The sequence below is a fragment of the Spermophilus citellus genome (assembly GCF_964194105.1).
Source record: "Spermophilus citellus genome assembly, chromosome: 4".
NCBI lineage: Eukaryota > Metazoa > Chordata > Mammalia > Rodentia > Sciuridae > Spermophilus > Spermophilus citellus.
In genome coordinates, this window is record NC_138185.1 from 200393832 (window position 1) to 200412652 (window position 18821).

The following is an 18821-nucleotide window of genomic DNA, read 5'->3' on the forward strand; positions in this document are numbered from 1 at the left end:
GAGTTAGCGGGGTGGGGGAAGCCGGGCGGAACGGGGGCGGGGCGGTCACGTGCGCCCAAGGGGGCGAGGCCCCGGGCCCCGGAGTGAACAGAGCCGGCGAAGTGGCTGTCCAAGGAGCAAACTTTTACTAGGACCAAGAACAACTAGAGGAGCCCAAGTCAGGAACAGCCAGGAGCGGGCTGACGCGTCTGAGGCCGGCCTGGGGACAGCAGCTGCCGCGGGTGGGGACCAAGATCCAAGAAAAAGTGAGAGCAGGAGTTTGGGGGTGAGTGCAGGGAGCACTATCCACTGCTTTTACACAGCTCGGCTCACCGTTTCTTGTGCACGGTTGCGCTTCTGAGCAAGTTTCCCATCAGCCATTATCCCACCCGAGTGCCGGAGTCAGCACCTGTCCAGGGCTCCCGGGGAGGCTGTGGCCATGGTGAATGAAAATCCCAACCTGGAGGAGCTCAATGACCCCCCTGTGCTGGAGAAAGCTCTCGAGGCAGAACCCAGCGTCTCGGTCCATCCCATCGTCTCCATCCATCCCAGCGTCTCCATCCACCCCAGCGTCTCTGCCCACCCCAGCAGTTCGGTGCACCCCAGTACCTCGGCGCAACCTGGTGGCTTGAACCACCCCAGTAGCTCATGTCAGGAACTCAGTGTGATCAAGTTGAGCAAGCGCCGTTGGGCTGTGGTGCTCGTGTTCAGCTGCTACTCCATGTGCAACGCCTTCCAGTGGATCCAGTACAGCTCCATCAATAACATATTCATGCACTTCTACGGAGTTAGTGCCTTTGCCATCGACTGGCTGTCCATGTGCTACATGCTGACCTACATCCCTCTGCTCCTGCCCGTGGCCTGGCTGCTGGAGAAATTTGGTCTGCGCACCATCGCCCTCACTGGCTCAGCTCTCAACTGCCTGGGAGCCTGGGTGAAGCTGGGCAGCCTGAAGCCGCACCTCTTCCCGGTTACTGTGCTGGGCCAGGTCATCTGCTCCGTGGCCCAAGTCTTCATCCTGGGCATGCCCTCCCGCATCGCTTCAGTCTGGTTCGGGGCTAATGAGGTTTCAACAGCCTGCTCCGTGGCTGTGTTTGGCAATCAGGTGAGTGGTTGGATCTTCAAAGGAGAGGGCATCTTTCCAAGGGGATTGAGTGTGTTAGTTTGTATCTAACTGGACCCAACCGTGCAGGAGGCTGTGATTTTCTGACCAAGGGGCCTTTATGACTCTGGGTGGTTTGGTTGTTGGATATGCCTGGCAGTGTGATGGGGTGATTGTGACTGTGGGTGACACTCTGCTTTGATGGTGTCACTCCTGAACCTGTGTCAGTTCACCAGTTTCCACCTGTGATTTCAGGAATGCTGCTCTTTCTCTCTGGCACAGGCCCTGGGCATCAGACTATTTGGGTGTCATAGAATTTGGCAGGAGTTTTTAGCTGGACCAACAAGCGTTGCTAGAGTGCGGCATCCTCTATGCTGCAGGACCATGGGGCGGGGGTTCTTGGCGCTTTTCTTACCTTCTTTTATACACAGCTGTAGCCAGGACAACAGGGACAATGCTTCATGCCAAACTCCTTCCCTGGTGTTTAGGGCCAAGTCCAGTACAATGAATTAGAAATCTTGCTCTGTATTTCCAAGAAGTCTCTTGGTATAAATAACTCATATCTTAATCGTTTTTCTTTATTAAGATGAATTCCACTTTTGAAAAATGTCTTTATTTATTTTTATGTGGTATTGGGGATCGAACCCAGGGCCTCACCTGTGCTAGGCAAATGCTCTACCTCTGAGCCACAACCCCAGCCCCTTAATCTCTCTCTTCCTTCCTTCCTTCCTTCCTTCCTTCCTTTCTTTCTTTCTTTCTTTCTTTCTTCTTCCCTCCTTCCTTCCTTCCTTCCTTTCTTCCTTTCTTCCTTTCTTTTGGGGGGAAGGGGAATTATTCCTAATCTTTCCATCTCAGGGCAGTTCTGATCCAGGGCATGCTATGAATCTGTCTTCTCCAAATATTTGAAGCAAATATTTCTGGGGTCCTTCTATAGCAGGACCACTGCCTCTAACTCTTGCTTCTTCCTAAGCACAGGCAGACCTGGCTGGTTGTTTAGCAAGTGACTTGTAACCCTCAGTTCTCATAGGCCTGTTTGTAACTACCTGTTGTCTCATTTAGAAAAATGCAACCTTTCACTTAGAAAATTTTTATTTGGGACAGAAGTTTTCTAAAAATTTCTCTAAAGGCAAATCTCCATTCTGTTTCTCTTTAGCAGGAAGGTGAGTTGAATGCGATTTACAAAACCAGTGTGAGTTCTGCCACTCGGTAATAGCATAAACCATCAATGAAAGCAAACAGAGAGGCCACCTTTAGCCCAAAAACAAGCAAAAAAAAAAAAAAAAATCCTTTCCCCACTTTTCCCCTATGGGGTTGAATGTTTTGAAGATTGAATTGATTTAAGCCCTGAAGGGGAACAGATAGCTCTTTTATTTGGGGAAATTTAAAAGTAGGTATTGAGAATGACATTTACTGATCTCCTATCCTTAACGGCCATGTGACTGTGGATTTTAACATCTCATTTGCAGTCTTGATGGTGGGTTCAGCAGTCCTGGATTTTCTTTCATTGGAGGATAAAGTTAGGGGAAGAGAGATAGGAGCTTTCAACCTTCCAGAGAGTTAAGTCACCCTATCAGCAGCAGAATGGGAATAGCACAAGGTGACCACAGTCCCAAGCCTACTGTTTGGGAATGGCAGCATTGCTAGCTGGGAGAAGCTCTCTCATTTGACCTGGCACCTTCTGTAGCAGAGATTCTAACACTTCTTCTGTCAACCAAAAATACAAAGTCCTGGGTTTTCACATTCCTTCTTGCACACCTGTGAAGGAACTCAATACGAGGTGTGCCTTTAAAATTTAATAGAAATAGTTACTCATTCCCTAGTCCACTCCCCACCCACAACAGGGTCAGGAAATGTTAAGGATTTCACATTTTAAAACACTCCGACAGGACGTCTTGTTTACATCATGCAGACATCTATTTCGTTTGTCCTTTTAGGCTGAATCCTCTGTGCTCAGTTGAGCATTGTGAAAACCCAAATTGTTTATGCTTTCTCACAGACAGATGAGTGTGTTTGTCTCTCTGTGGGCGGTTTCAGCCTTTTTCTAAGTAAACCACCTTCGAATGGGGGAGAAGTATTTGGACAGAGTACCTTGAGCTTTGCAACTTAGAAAAAAAGAGTTGTCTAAACAGATTCACAAGTCATTCCGCAGAATAGTTCTTTGTGGCCTGCAAACTTTGTTTTGACCCTGTTCATGCAGATCACCCTAACTCCTGTACCGTGTTCAACCTAAATTTATAAAAAGTCAGGGAGAGAGATTGTCCAAAGATGATTTATTTGGGGAAAGTATTTTGTGGGGAACAGTAGAGCACTGCCATGTCCATACCAAACTATGGAAATGTAGTTTGGGCATATGGTAAACCATGGGCATATTCAATAAGATCAAGTGACAAGGAGGAGTTTTTAAAGATAAAAATGAAGATTACATCAGATATTGTATAACAATAGTCCTTGGCCACAGTCATTAATAACAAGGAGTGGTATCAGTCTGAGGCTGAAGACGGTTGCTGGGCAGATGTCCTTGTAGAAATACTTTTTGTATAAGGTTGTGGTGGCTTCTGTGTAAGGTTGTAGTTCTGCAGAGTCTTTGGCATAGTTACCATCTGGCAATCTTCCACAACAACCCTTCCTTCCTATCCTCCTGGCTTTATTTACTTTATTGTGTTAGGGTTGACACAAGTGACTCCATTTTGATTCCGACAACTTTCACATCCTGGTAATTCTGACCTAATGTTTCTTATGTATTCCACATGTGGATTCTATTAAATCCAACATTCATTTATTTAAGTAGCATTAACCTAACATCTATCTTTTTCCAGATGCTGGGCAAGGGCTGTAAAGATAATCTCTGTCTCCACAGAATTTCTCTACCAGATTCAAAATTTATACCAGGCATCCAGAATCAGATTAAAATAACAACAGGCTGGGTACTCTGGCACACGTCTATAATCTCAGAGCCTGGGGAGGCTGAGGCAGGAGGATCACAAGTTCATGGCCAACCTTAGCAACTTAATGAGACACTGTCTCAAAATTAAAAATAAAAAGAACTGGGGGGTTGTGCTAAAGCTGAACCCCCCTGGATTCAATCCCCAATACCAAAATATAAAATAATTTTTTAAAAAGTGAAAACAAAGTCATAATTGAAGATTTCTTTTCTGTTTTTTTTCCCTGAGATTTTTAGTCTTTTCTTTGCCCATTTGCTATGGGAAAGGATGAAGAAAGCTAATAGCTATTAAACTTTTACAATATGCAAGGTTTTAAAAAAAATCCCTTATTTAATCTTTTCAACAATTCTTTGATTGCTATATATGTAGGAATGGGGATCCAAATAAGTGGAGTAACATTATCCCCGGGCCTGTAGCTATCAAGCAATAAAGGAGAGATTTGAACTTACCTCTACCTCCAAAATTCATGTGAGGAAGCCAGTGTTTTGTTTGTTTTTGCAGTGCTGAGTATCTAACCCAGGGCCTCACACATGCCAGGCAAGGGCTATACCACTGAGTTGTATCCCCAGGCCTCAGGAAGCCAATATTGAGTCTTCATGTGGATAAAATATTGACATTAAGTGATGGTATGTTGGGGGTATAGCTCAGTGGTGAAACACTTGCCTAGCATGCCCAGGGTCCTGAGTTGCATCCCCAGACCTAAAAAAAAAAAAAAAAAAAAAAAAAATTTAATTAAAAAAATTTAAATGTAGGATTCTGAATTTCTAATTTTGCCCCTTGAGTCTCAAGGATTGTCAGGGTGACACTTTCTAGCAGTTTTCTCCCAAATCTGAGGGCCTAACCCTTTGCCGTTTCTTTTACAGTCAGTGCTAAGGGGCTGATCTTGCCTCTTTTGACTTAGCACAGTGGCACTTCATAGTCAAGAGGGCGGGGTTGCAGTCTCTGGGAAGAAGCAGCTAGTGGACCCCTGATGCTCTGGGGCAGAGAGGGCAGGGGAGCCTCCAGACCTCAACTGAGGCGCCTCCTTTTTCTTGGTAGGCTCTGACCAGTTGTTCCCAGGTGGTAACAGCTTGACATATTTTAGCAACACTTGTAGCATTGTTTCAAGGGGAAATGATCTGTGTGGGGTTTTGAGTGACAGGCACACATTGTTGGTAACAGGGTTGAAAGGAAGCCCTGTGCTAGAGTCTTGAGAGCCTGGTGGCGCAGGACATGTAGGAGTTCCAGGAGATCTTCAAGGTCAGCTTCTGCCCAGAGGAGGCGCCGTAGCACAGAGGGGAAGAGACCTCCCCAAAGACCCTTGGGCAGCACAGCACAGTGCCACCCAGAGATAATCAGTTTGCTTTTGGAGGTAAAGAAAATATAGTAACATTACAAAACCAATCCTATAGAAGCCACAGCTGACTATCTAAAATAGCACTGGTCATTAGAAATAGAATGCCAGGACACTTGTACACTGCTGGTGGGACTGCAAATTGGTGAGGCCAATATGGAAAGCAGTATGGAGATTCCTGGGAAAGCTGGGAATGGATCCACCATTTGACCCAGCTATCGCCCTTCTCGGACTATTCCCTGAGGACCTTAAAAGATCGTACTATAGGGATACAGCCACATCAATGATCATAGTGGCACAATTCACAATAGCTAGACTGTGGAACCAACCTAGATGCCCTTCAATAGGTGAATGGATAAAAAAATGTGGCATCTATACACAATGGAGTATTATGCAGCACTAAGAAATGACAAAATCATAGAATTTGCAGGGAAATGGATGGCATTAGAGCAGATTGTGCTAAGTGAAGCTAGCCAATCCCTAAAAAACAAATGCCAAATGTCTTCTTTGATATAAAGAGAGCAACTAAGAACAGAACAGGAAGGAAGAGCATGAGGGAAAGACTAACAGTAAACAAAGACGAATGGGGGGAGAGAAAGGGAGAGAGAAGGGAAAGCATATGGAAATGGTAGGAGACGTTCAATGATACACAAAATTATAAGAGGTTGTGAGGGGCAAGGGGGAGGGAAAAAATAAGGGGAGAGAATCGAACAACAGCAGAGGAGGTAGAGAGGGAAGATGGGAGGGGAGGGGAGGGGAGGGGGGATAGTAGGGGATAGGAATGGTAGCAGAATACAACAGTCACTAATATGCCATTATGTAAAAATGTGAGTGTGTAACCGATGTGATTCTGCAATTTGTATTTGGGGTAAAAATGGGAGTTCAAAACCCAATTGAGTCAAATGTATGAAAGATGATATATCATGAGCTCTGTAATGTTTTGAACAATCAATAAAAAAAAAGAAATAGAATGCCAGCCATACATGGAAGCTACATTAAAAATGTCAATGTAAAAAAAAAAAGAACAAAGGAAATTAGTTTGAGTGATCTATTTAACCCAATATATCCAAAATGTCATTTCACATGTCATCAATGTAATAAAATGACTAATGTGCTATTTTACATTTTTTGCATTACTAAGTCTTTGGAAATTTACAGACTGGCCACCTTTCCTGGTAAGGGATGAGTGGACTGGCTCTGTAAACAGCTGGTCATGCGGGTCCGAAACAATCCTGGTATTTCAGAAGTGGAAATCAGCTTCTGGCAGATAAGGATGGGCGCCAGGCAGGTGCCTTCAGCCTGGAGGAAGTTGTGGTTGCTGGACTGGCTGGTCACATGAGACTGGGAAGTTCTGAGGTTGGCTCAGGAGCCACAACCACGAGGCAAGTGGAACAAGCTTAGTCTTGTTCCAAAATCACAGCCACTCGGGTGTGTTTAGTCCGAGGCTTCTCGTTCTTGAATCTCCTAATGTCAGAGGTCTTTCAGGGTCTTAGTGAAGTTTGGAGAAGTGAAAGCCAACTCTTGTTCCTGTCGGTTGGTTGTCATTGTGATGATGTTACGGGACTGGGGCCTTCTGGGAAACTGAAGCGGTGCAGAGTCCCCCACCCCCACCCCCATTCTTGCAATCAAGTCAGACAGATTTCGGACATGTTGCTCAGAGTCACCGGCATGAGTTTATTAAAAGGATAGGAAAAGGGACAAGGATAGGAAAAGGAGATACTCTCAAGGGAGAGTGTATCCTCTCAGAGAAATGAGGGACAGTGTGTCTCTCCTGCACTCCAGTTTTATTGGAGATCCCAGAGAAGTTTCCAGAGAGTCCTGCCCAGGTCCACCTCTTGACTTTTGACTAATGGCAAGATGACATCAGACTTTCAAGTCCCCACTGCCGTGACAACTCTAGGTCACTTGGCTCATGCCGACTGGTTCTAACTGGATTCTTTCTCACACATTCATATAGATTTTATGGTTAGGAGGACTTGTCCTCATCTCCCTGAGTTCTTCTGGGATCTGATCTGTGGATAGGATTGCCAGAGTCCCCCCACCCCCTTTGCTCTTATTGGCATTATTTTGAGCCTGCATTTCTCTTGCAGGTAACAGGGAGTTTGCTGAGGAATGTGACATAGCCTATCCTCTTAAGCCAGGCAGGACTGCAGGGAATCGCTTCTTGGTAAAGAAAACATGTGGGGGTCAGCACAGTGGGCCTGTTTGATAGAATTCTTCCCTCCACTCATGTTCCCACCATTCACATCTGTCTGTCCTGTATCAAGGGCACTAAGGTACTTGCCCCCTTGACTGACTGCTTTCTGGACTCCCGGTATACATTGGACGACAGAAAGAGGGAGTGGCTGGGAGATCTGAACAAGGGGGCTGGTGACCAAAGGAAATGGGGTATGTTGGGGACCAGCCTCTCAAATGCTCATGGGAGTCATCCAGGTCTTGTAAGTAAGTAAAGGTGACATGTGAGTGTGGTGTGGTCCCAGCAAAGCTGAGAGCCTGTGACCCATTCAGAGGCAGTGTCGCCTCAGCTCCTACCAATTCTGAAAGACCTGGTGTTGGTACTTCTTTTTTTCTTTTTTCTTTTTATTTTTTTCCTTTAAAGAGAAACCAGAATTCAGATTTCTAGGTGAAATCCATAAATCATGATGAAACAGAAAAAACATAATATCATCTTAACTATTCACAAGTGTGAGATTCAGTGGCATTAAATATATTTACAGTATTGTACAACCATTGTCCCTGTCTGTACCTAAAATTTTTTATCAGCCCCAATAAAAAAAACTCTGTATTCCTTCCAGCCCCTGGGAGCCTCTTTTCTTTCTGCCTGTTCTAGGTGCCTCAAAAAAATGCAGTCATGTGAAACCTGTCTCTTTGTGTCTGGCTTATGAAAATTTGTATAAAATGCTGGCAACTAATTCAAACATTATTATTTTTTAAAAATTATGTTCTATATATCTTTAAATGTGGGTCAGATAAAATTGCTGATATGCGATGTCTTTGGAGAGAAACGTGGAACTGAATTCTTGTTCTGCCTTTTCCTGCCTCAGAAGGCCCTCATCAAAAATGAGCAGGTAGAAACCAGCCCAGGGCTAGCAGCTCTGAGAGAAAATAGTCCTGTACGTGACAGTGATTCGTCTCCCGGCAGGGCTGGGTGAAAGTACAGCCCCCACCTGGGCTTCCTTGACTGACTCCCTAGGGCAGGAGCCCAGGTTCCTATATTTCCAAATAGCTCCCAGGGGACACTCATGATCAGACACTTTTGTTTGAAACCAGTGGGAAGAAAATCAGCACAGGGAAAGGGACTCTGCTGCTTGGAGCCACAGCCTGGTTACGGCTGATTTATTATGTGCTTGCTGTATGCTGTGTCTGATGTCCAGGTGGAAGTGGGGAGCCTGAGCTACTCACCTTCGGATCAGGAGAGGTTGGCCTTAGCCTCTCCGGCTTGGCTGTGTGGCGATGCCTGTTAATCCCATGGGGTCCAGTTTGAGTCTTCAGTTTGGATTCCAGGACACCTATTTCCTCCCTAATCCTATCCAGTCCATCTCTCATGACCTCCCATCTTTGTCTCTGGCTCCATAAATATTGCCTTGAAGACACACTACTTGTGGAATAAGACTCAGTGATACAGGGAGATGGTGGACTGGGGAACTCTGGGCTCTCCCCTCTCCCCCACCAGAAACATTAACTAAACAACCAGGAACTGGCTGATGTAACTTCATGATAGGAGTTCTAAAAATCAGAGATCTGCAGTAACCAAGCCCACCCAACGAGGAAAAAGAATTGTCCGGTAGAAATTCAAAATTCAAAATGGTAGAAATGTCACATCTTTTTACTTCCCAGTGTCCCACTCTCTCCCCCACACTGCGCTGCCCAGCTCTCAGTTCCCCTCCGCAAACTGGAGGGAGTCAAAAGACTGAATTTGTAACGTTTAAATCTGTTTAATACAACAGCGTTTCTGTGCACTACAATGAACAAGCCAGTAAGGAAATTGAGAAAGCAACGCCATTCACCACAGCGTGGGGTGGGGCGGGGAACAGTTTAGGAATAAACCAAGAAAGTCGGAAACTTGTATGCTGAAAACTACGAACCGTCAATGAAAGAAATTAAAGATGACACACAGAAATGGAAAGACATTCTGCATTCATCAATTTAGAAAACAGTTAAGATGTCAATACTACCCAATGTGGCGTGATCTATGGATTCAATCCAATCCCTACCAAATTCCCAATGACCCTTTTTTGTAGAAACTGAAAATCCGTCCTCAAGTTCATATTGGACCCAGAAACCAGTGTTTGAGATGAAACTAAATTCTCTACTTCACAAAAAAAAAAAAAAAAAAAAGAAAGAAAAAAAATTTTTTGAACTGGGGATTGAACTCAGGGTGCTTATCCGTTAAACCATATCTCCAGCCCTTTTTGTTTTCTATTTTTAGATAGGATCTTAGTTGCTGAGGCTTACTCCTGCCTCAGGCTCCCACGTCACTAGGTCAGTAGGATTTCAGGCGAGTGCCACCTTGTCCATCTAATCAAGTTGTTGTAGTTATTATTTTGATGTGCTGGGGATGGAACCCAGGGCCTTGTACATATGAGGCAAACACTCGGTTGCTCAGGCAACCGAGCTCTATTCCCAGCCCCCAATCAAGTTATTTTTGACAAAGCTGTCAGGTCCACTCAACTGAGGGAGAAGACAATCTTTTCAACAAACAATGCTGAGAAATCTGGATCTCCACATGCCAAAGAATGAAATCAGACCCTTTTACCACATTCAAAAGTAACTCACATGGATCAAAGACTTAAACACAAAAGTTAACACCATAAAATGTATAGGAAAAAAATGGTGAAAACTATGACGATGAATTTGGGCATGATTTCTTGGATATTATAAGCAGAAAAAATAGATAAATTGGACTATAACAACAGAATGAAAATATGAGATAATAGGAAAAAATACTTGCAAACCATTTATTTGTTACCCAGCCAGGCCCATTTTGATTGCTCACACAGCATGTCAATCATTTAAACAAAAATTAGAAAAGAGTTGATTCATGAGTTGATCAGACATGAGGAGGCTGGATGGAGCCCAAGTCTCAAATCTACCTCCCCAACAACTGATCTTAGGGGTATTTAAGAAGTAGGGTGGTCTGAGGCAGGGGAAAGGTAATTAGAGGGGAAGGCGTACGTGATCAGTGATCTGCAAATGTGCAGTCAGGCCTCCTGTCCCTTCAGAGGACACGTATTCCGAAAATGGCAACCTTAGCATGTGTCCAGGATGGAGTTTTGACTCTTATGTCAAAAGTCACCCATTGGACACTGTGTGCAGGCCACAGGGAAGTGTCAGTGGTTTCAACCAGCCTGGGCTATCTCCAAGATCCTGAAGGGCAACCATTACCATGAGGACCCGTATGTCCGAGGAGTTATCCAAATAACACTCATTGGAATTTATTGCTTAACCATGGGACCTCCGACATGGTGATAAAACAAGCCAAGCTGGAGGGTTTTGTAAGGAAAGGACCAGTGAAGGAAATAAAGAGAGAAGTGATAGGAAAGTGAGGGACTGGGGGGATTTTGTGGTCAGGCCATTGCTAGGGGGTTATCAGGGGAGGGTCTTTGTGAAGGCCACCTTCAGTCTTTGTGGTGGACACTCTTTTATGTTGAACAAGCTGTTTCTCAAGGTTTCAGTCCCGGATAATGTTTCCCTTTCTTGTGTTATGATGGAGTGTTGCCAGGGGTTTAGACTGACTTAGAGCCACCGTGGGTGACCGTTGTAAGAGGAAGGATATGTTTAAAAATGTGTTGCCTGGGTCAAGTTCTCCCTAGCAGGTTTGTTCAGGCTGTCCCTGGGTTTTACATGTGATAAAAGGTTAATATCCAGAATTTATGCAGAACTCCTATAGTTCAAAAACAAGCCCAAAGCTGAGTACGGTGGCACAAGCCTATAATCCCAGTGACTTGGGAGGCTGGGGCAGGAGGATCCCAAGTTCAAAGCCAGCCTCGGCAACTTAGTGAGGCCCTTAGTAACCCAGCGAGATCCTGTTTCAAAATAAAATATAAAAAAGGGCTGGGATTGTGGCTTAGTGGCAGAGTGCTTGCTTCACACATGTGAGGCACTGGGTTTGATCCTCAGTACCACATAAAAAAACAAAATAAAGATATTGTGTCCATTTAACTTAAATAAATAAATAAATAACAAAACATAAAAGGGGCTAGGGGGTGTGGCTTAGTGGTTAAGTGCCCCTGAGTTCAATCCTTGGTACAAAAAATAAATAAATAAATAAATAATAAATAAATAAATAAATAACCCTCAGTTTTTAAATGGATAAAGGTTCACACATATAATCCCAATGACTCCAGAGGATGGGGCTAGGAGTATTGCAAATTTGAGACTCCCTTCAGCAGCTTAGCAAGATCTTTTCTCAAAATAAAAAAATAAATAAATAAAAAGGACTGGGGATATAATTCATCTGTAGAGTGTCCTGGGGTTCAATCCCCAGTACCACCACCAGGGGAAAAAAAGGCAAAGGACTTGAATAGATATTTCTCCAAAGAAGATAGATAAATGCATAGTAATTACAAGAAAAGATGCTCACTGTTAGGGAAATAGAAATCAGACCACAGTCAAGTACTATCTCATACCCATTAAAGCTGCTGTTATTTACCAAAAAAGGGATTGGCAAGGATGTGAGGAAACTGGACGGCTCATGCATCGCTGATGGGAGTGTAGAATGCTTTCCGTATCAAGGCCACCGTGGAGGGCAGCAGGGCAGTTCTTCGAAGCTTTTTAGAAGTTTAATAACTGGGGCTGGGGGGTATAGCTTGGTGGGAGAGCACTTAGCTAGCCTGTGTGAGCCCCTGGTTTTGATCCCAGCACCACCCCCACACACACACAGTCACACAGAGTTGAATGACTATGACCCAGCAATGCTACTTCTGGGCATACGTACCCCAAAGAATTGAAAGCAGGAAGTTCAACAGATATCTGTAGACCTATGTTGATAGCAGCATTATTCACAATAGCTAAAAGGTGGAAGCAACCCAAGAGTCCATCCTTTCAACAGATGAATAAGAAGAATGTGGTGTGTACTCACAATTGAATATTATTTAGTCTTGAAAAGGAAGGAAATTCTTATATGTGCTACAATGTGGATGAACTTTGATAACATCATGTGAAGTAAAATAAGCCAGTCAGAAAAAATACCATAGGGTTCTATTTACATGAGGTATTGCGGGGGCTTTTTTGTTGGTTTGTTTTTTCTTCAATCTGACATTCCACCAATTCTCCAGTTCTCTGGGTGCAGGCTGGGTGTCCTACAATTCAGTTCAATTCAACCCAGTTGACACTGACTCACTGGAGTGAGTTGAGGGCTCAATCTCACGAGACTTCTCCCACTTCAGACTTCTTTGCAAGTTCCAGGGACCATATTTCTGACTCTCCAGCTATAAATTGGGGCGCCCACAGGTTTGATTTGCTACAACAAGTCACAGAACTCAGGAAAATACTTGACTTATATTCACCAGTTTATTAGAAAGGATGCAACTCAGGAAAAGCCAGATGATGAGAGGTGGTGGGGAAAGGAATGGGGAGAGGATGTGTGTGGAGTTTCTGTGCCGCATCCTGGTACACTTCAGCTCCTGGGACACGAGGTTTTATCCAGTTCAGGCTGGGGCGGGTGCGAGGGCCAGAAGTTCTCACTTGCTAATCCATGGGCCTCTTTCTTAAAGGTAATTGCCCCATCCCCAGGCTATCTAGGGGCTTTAATCTAAGTCACCTCAGTGCCACGAACTCAGGACTCTTGGAAAAGGGTCTGTTCAGGAATAACAAGACATTCCTATCACTCAGGAAATTCCAAGGATTTTTGGAACACCATGCCAGGAATGGGGAAAAAGATCAGATAATATTTTTATTGTACTCCAACTATGCAGTAGAATTAATAGAGACAGAGGGTAGGGTGAAGGCTGCTGAGGGCCAGGGGAAGAGGTGTTGTTTAATGAGTATCAAGTTTCAGTCTGAGGGAATCTGTATGTAGCAGAATGAAATTGAACCCCTATCTCTCACCCTGCACAACACTCAACTCAAAGTGGATCAGGGACCTGGGCATTAGACCGGAGACCCTGTGCTACTAGAAGAAAAGGTAGGCCCGACCTCACATCATGTCGGCTTAGGAACCAACTTCCTCCACGAGACTCTAAAAGCACAAGAAGCAAAATTAAGAATCAATAAATGGGATGGTATGAAACTAAAAAGCTTCTTTACAGCAAAGAAAATAATCAAGAACGTGAAGAGAGAGCCTGCAGAATGGGAGAAAATTTTTTCCACCTGCACCTCAGAGTATCGATCTCCAAGATATAGAAATAACTCAAAAAGCTTAACACCAAAACAAAACAAAACAAAACAAAACAAAACAAAACAAAAAAACAAAACCAAATAACCCAATTAATAAATGGACTAAAGAACTGAATAGACACTTCACAGAAGAAATAACAATCAACAAATATAGGAGAAAATGTTCAGCATCTCTAGCAATTAGAGAAATGCAAATCAAAACTACACTGAGATTCCATCTCACTCCAGTCAGAATGGCACTTATCAAGAATACAAGCAACAGGGACTGGGGATGTGGCTCAACCGGTAGCGCGCTTGCCTAGCATGCGTGCGGCCCGGGTTCGATCCTCAGCACCACATACCAACAAAGATGTTGTGTCTGCCGAGAACTAAAAAATAATAAATATTAAAAAATTCTCTCTCTCTCTCTCTCTCTCTCTCACTCTCTCTCTCTCTTTTAAAAAAAAAAGAATACAAGCAACAATAAGTGTTGGTAAGGATGTGGGGACAGGTCCACTCATACATTGCTGGTGGGACTGCAAAATTGGTGCAGCCACTCTGGAAAAGCAGTGTGGAGATTTCTCAGAAAACATGGAATGGAACCACCGTTTGACCCAGTTATCCCACTCCTTAGCATATGCAAAGGACTTAAAATCAGCACACCACAGTGATGCAGCCACACCAATGTTTATAGCAGCTCAAATCACAACAGCTAAGCTATGGAACCAACCGAGGTGCCCTTCAACAGATTAATGGATGTTTCAGTCAGTTTTTTCACTGCTGTGCTAAAGGACCCCTCCCAACAATTGTAGAGGAGGAAAAGTTTATTTGAGGGCTCATGGTTTCAGAGGTCTTAGTTCAGAGAAGACTGGCTCCATTCCTTGGAGCTTGACGTGAGACAGAACATCATGGCGGAAGAGTGTGGCAGAGGGAAGCAGCTCACATCATGGTGATCAGAAGGCAGAGATAGAGACACAGTCCACTTTTCCAGATACAAAAATATACACCAAAACTACACCCTAAGTCCCCTTCTCCTCCAGCCACACCTTACCACTTCAGTTAATCCCATGAGGGATTGACTCACTGATAGGCTACGGCTATATAACCCAATCATTTCTCCTCCAAATCTACTTGTGTTGTCTCACAGGTGAGATTTTGGGGGACACCACATCTAAACCATAACAAGGCATAAAGAAAACGCTGTACATATACACAGTAGAATATTATTCAGCTATGAAAAAAGAATGACTTTATGACTTTTGCCACTAAATGGATGGAGACTATCATGCTAAGTGAAATAAGCCAATCCCAAAAAAACAAAGGTGAAATTTTTTCTCTGATATGTGGATGCTAACAAGGTGGGGTCAGGGGTAAGGAAGAATAGATGTTCAGTGGATTCGACTGAAGGGATGAGAATAGAAAAGACATGAAAAAAGAATGAATCAGACATAACTTTCCTATGTTCATGTATGAATACATGACCAGTGTAACTCCACATCATGTACAACCACAAGAATGGGAAGTTAGACTCCATGTATGTAGGATATGTCAAAATATACTCTACTGTCATATATATCTAAAAAGAACAACAAAAAAGTTTCAGTTTGGGGCAGGGGAGGTAGCTCACTTGGTAGAGTGCTTGCCTTGCATGCACAAGGTCCTGGGTTCAATCCCCAGGACTACAAAAAAAAAAAAAAAAAAAAAAAAAAAAAAGCTTCAGTTTGAGAAGATGAAAATAATTGTGGAGTTGGAGGTGATGGTTGCATAATGATGTGAATGCTACTGAAGAGCCCAGCTAAGCTGGGTGCCTGTAGTTCCAGCAACTTGGGAGGCTGAGGCAGGAGGATGGAAAGTTTGAGACCAGCCTCAGGAATTTAGTGAGGAACTCAGAAAGAACCTGTGTCTAATTGAAAAATAAAAAAGGGCTGGGGATGTAGCTCATGGTAGAGTACTCCTGGGTTCAATCCCCAGTTTTTTTAAAAAAATGGTTTTGTAATGGTGGTTAAATATACACAGTATACAATTTTAATATTTTAGCCATTTTAACTGCTTAAAAAAAATGGGAATTGAACCCAGGGACTCTACCACTGTGCTACACTCTCAGCCTTTTTATTTTTCATTTAGAGATAGGGTCTTGCTGAGTTGCTGAGGACCTCACTAAGTTCCTGAGTCTGGCCTCTAACTTGGGATCCTCCTGCCTCAGCCTCCCAAATCTCTGGGAGTTTCTGGGGCAAAAAAATAAATGAATAAAAATAAAAATGTCAGTTCCATACACACCCTCCTCCAGTTAAAGCCGCCCCCCCCCCTTCCATCATCCACAGGAGCCTTCATGCTCTGAGGAATGCATTCTCTGCACCTGTGGACCCACTGACCTTTGATTCCTGGCACCTATTTTATTTCCCTCTTTCTTATCTCTTCTCCAGTTCCCTCTTTCCCTCCTCCCCCTCCTCCTCTTACCAAGTGGGAAACTTACTGGAGGAGCAGGGTTTTAGGCATGACTGGTGTTTGCATTCAGATGCAGGAATTAGCAGGCTTTCTCTTCCTGGAAGTTTTTAAGGTGAGCAGGCAGTTAACCGAGAGTTCAGGTCTTTGGAGGAAAGACTGGTCAGGTGTGCATGGCCTACTCCACGTCACTCAAGATCTTATTCTTCCACTGGAAGGAGCTGGTAACTCCATACAGTGTGGATTGCATATAATACCACCTTTATCTCTGCTGTGTGCCCCCAACTGTTGTTAAGTCTCTCGGCTTCTTTGGTAAATCAAGCTGACTATGGCAGAAGGTGCTGGAGAGGGTTCAATGGGTCAGTTTATAAAGGGCAATTAGCTATTGGAGTTTATTAGATAAGAAATGTTGAATGAAGGACCCATGTTCTCACGTTCTCAGTAATATCATCAATAAGGTCATTGCTTCTGTTGTCTGCGGGGAGGACCCAGATGAGCCCAGGTGTGAATGCAATGGGGTGGTGTGGTGGGGGGCAAAAGACAAACAAGACAGCCTTCCTGAGGAGGTGAAGGTTGACCTGATTATGGATGAGCCAAGTGACCGGGAGCTGGTGGCCGAGCAGAGGGTGGGCCATTCCTGAAATTTCTTTTTTTTTCTAATATTTATTTTTTAGTTCTCGGCGGACACAACATCTTTGTTGGTATGTGGTGCTGAGGGCCAAACCCGGGCCGCACGCATGCCAGGCGAGCGCGCTACCGCTTGAGCCACATCCCCAGCCCCCTGAAATTTCTTAACGGTACACTGTTCCTTTCCAGAGCTACTCAGACTACAAGCGGGGCAGGTTCTGGGAGATGGTACTATTTTCCCAGAGGGTGGTGATGAGAGCTGTTTGTGATGAGATTTTAGGGGACCCTGGGCTGACACAGACACAGGGTCAGCCCCGAGCCTGCAGGGCAGACTGTAGGGTCAGGAACCCAGACTCTGCTCAAGGAAGGGGGCGCCAGGCTTATCAGGTGTACACAGCTGCTTTCCTCCGCCTGGTTCTTGATCTTTTTCCAGCAACGCCCCGCTAACAGGATGTCCTTCCCCTGACTTCTACTCCCCCACCACCGACATCAATCGGCTCCTGGGGACTGCAGGATGAAGGTTGGAGTCCGCGGGATGATAAGGAACCCTGGGCTCTGGGGGAGAGCTGGTGCTTCCTCTCCTTTCTTTATTCTCTGCCTCCCACCTCCTACCTAGCGCCAAGCGTCACTCCACAGAGCATCTCCATTCCCGTGATCCTGCAGAACTGGAGGCCTTTTGTCCCCGCTGTGGTGAGACATTAAGCCCAGGAGGGCACCCTGGGGGCTTTGGTGCTCCAGCTGTTCTTCTGCTTTCTGACCTTATTATAGGCTCAGAACTCAGCCTCTCACCCCCTCCCCCACAGCTCAAGGTGATGCCTTGCCAGAGCTGGGGGCAGATCGATGCAGCCGGCGCCATCTGCGTTTGCACAAGACGGCGGAGCTGGATTTCACGTCTTCACCAACTTCCTGGGGATGAGTGTGTGTCCAAGCCTCTGGAGGGAGCAGCGTTTGCTCTGACTTCCATCCAACTCCTTCTTCTGAGAGGAGGTCAACACAAGTTCCTTTCAGTCCCAGAAACATCTTTGGATGGGACATTTCTGTGGGGTCCTGTAGGAAGAGGTACAGAAACAAGCAGAGGCATTGCTTTTTGGCTTTCTCCCTTTCCTGGAAATACCTGGTTTCTTCCTGCAAGAGATGGGATGGGCATGGCTGGATCTCCCTTCTGGCTCTAGAGGCTGCGGGCCACTGTACACAAAAGCTATCTGCTGTGACCATCTTCCCTGAAATGTAAGGAATAGCCATGAGTCATTCATCGTGGAACAGGCCTGTTCCCCTGGGCTGTTTGTCCCAGGCAGTGGCTGCCCCTTGAGCAGTCCAGATCTCCTTAGACCTTTGTCCTGGGTGTTTACGAAGCCACCCATATGAGTGCCCTGGGGACCATTCTCTCCTGAGGAGCTTGATGGGAGCTCAGGCCTCTCATGCCTTCTCTGCCTGAGATACCCGGGAAAGCCACCAGCTGAGAAATGGCTCTTGAGTTCCTTCTTTGGGGCCACGGACAGCAATTGTCTCTCAACTGTGGTCCATGACCCCCCAGCATCAGAACCGCCTGGGAGTTCATTGTTAGGCACAAGGGCAGACCCAGAGAATCCCCTCTCTGGTAGGACCCAGGAATCTGTGTTTCGGATTCTCCTCTAGGGACTCTGGTGCTCACAGAAGTTGGGGTCTCCTGGTGTACAAGCCAGGGAAGCTGGACCAGGTCTGTCGGCAGCGGTGTCTGTGGCCTCCAGCAGGACACCTGTCCTCTTTGGGCAGTACCTGGAATAGGAACAAGGTCAAGGGAGGCAGTGTCTGTGTGAAAGCTCCTGGGGCCACATCTGTGTCCGTGTCCCCGTCGCCCTGACTCCTGTTCCACAGGCTCCTCTCCAGCATCAGCTTCCAGGGGTTCTCGGCCCGCAGGGCATCTCGGCTGCTCTCTCTGAGGTTCTGGTGAACAGCTGCTCCTCTCAGGTATACTAAGGTGGGAACATGAACAGACCTACCTGTCCACTCGTTCTGCAGGCGAGTTAGGGGTGGGAGCAGCATCACAGCTTCCAGACAGAGCCTGGCCCTGTAGCAGCTGAATCCCGGAGACGCAGGCCTG

At 45.4% G+C, this 18821-nt stretch overlaps 1 protein-coding gene across 1 annotated transcript in view; it reads left to right on the forward strand.

Moving 5' to 3' along the window:
- The first annotated feature begins 56 nt into the window (after positions 1-56).
- The window catches only part of FLVCR2 (FLVCR choline and putative heme transporter 2), a 53164-nt gene continuing 34399 nt past the window's right edge, over positions 57-18821 (forward strand). The window contains exon 1 of the mRNA XM_081291094.1: positions 57-1084. Coding sequence (XP_081147220.1) covers positions 419-1084 — 666 coding nt within the window. The 5' untranslated portion in view covers positions 57-418. The remainder of the gene's footprint in view (positions 1085-18821) is intronic.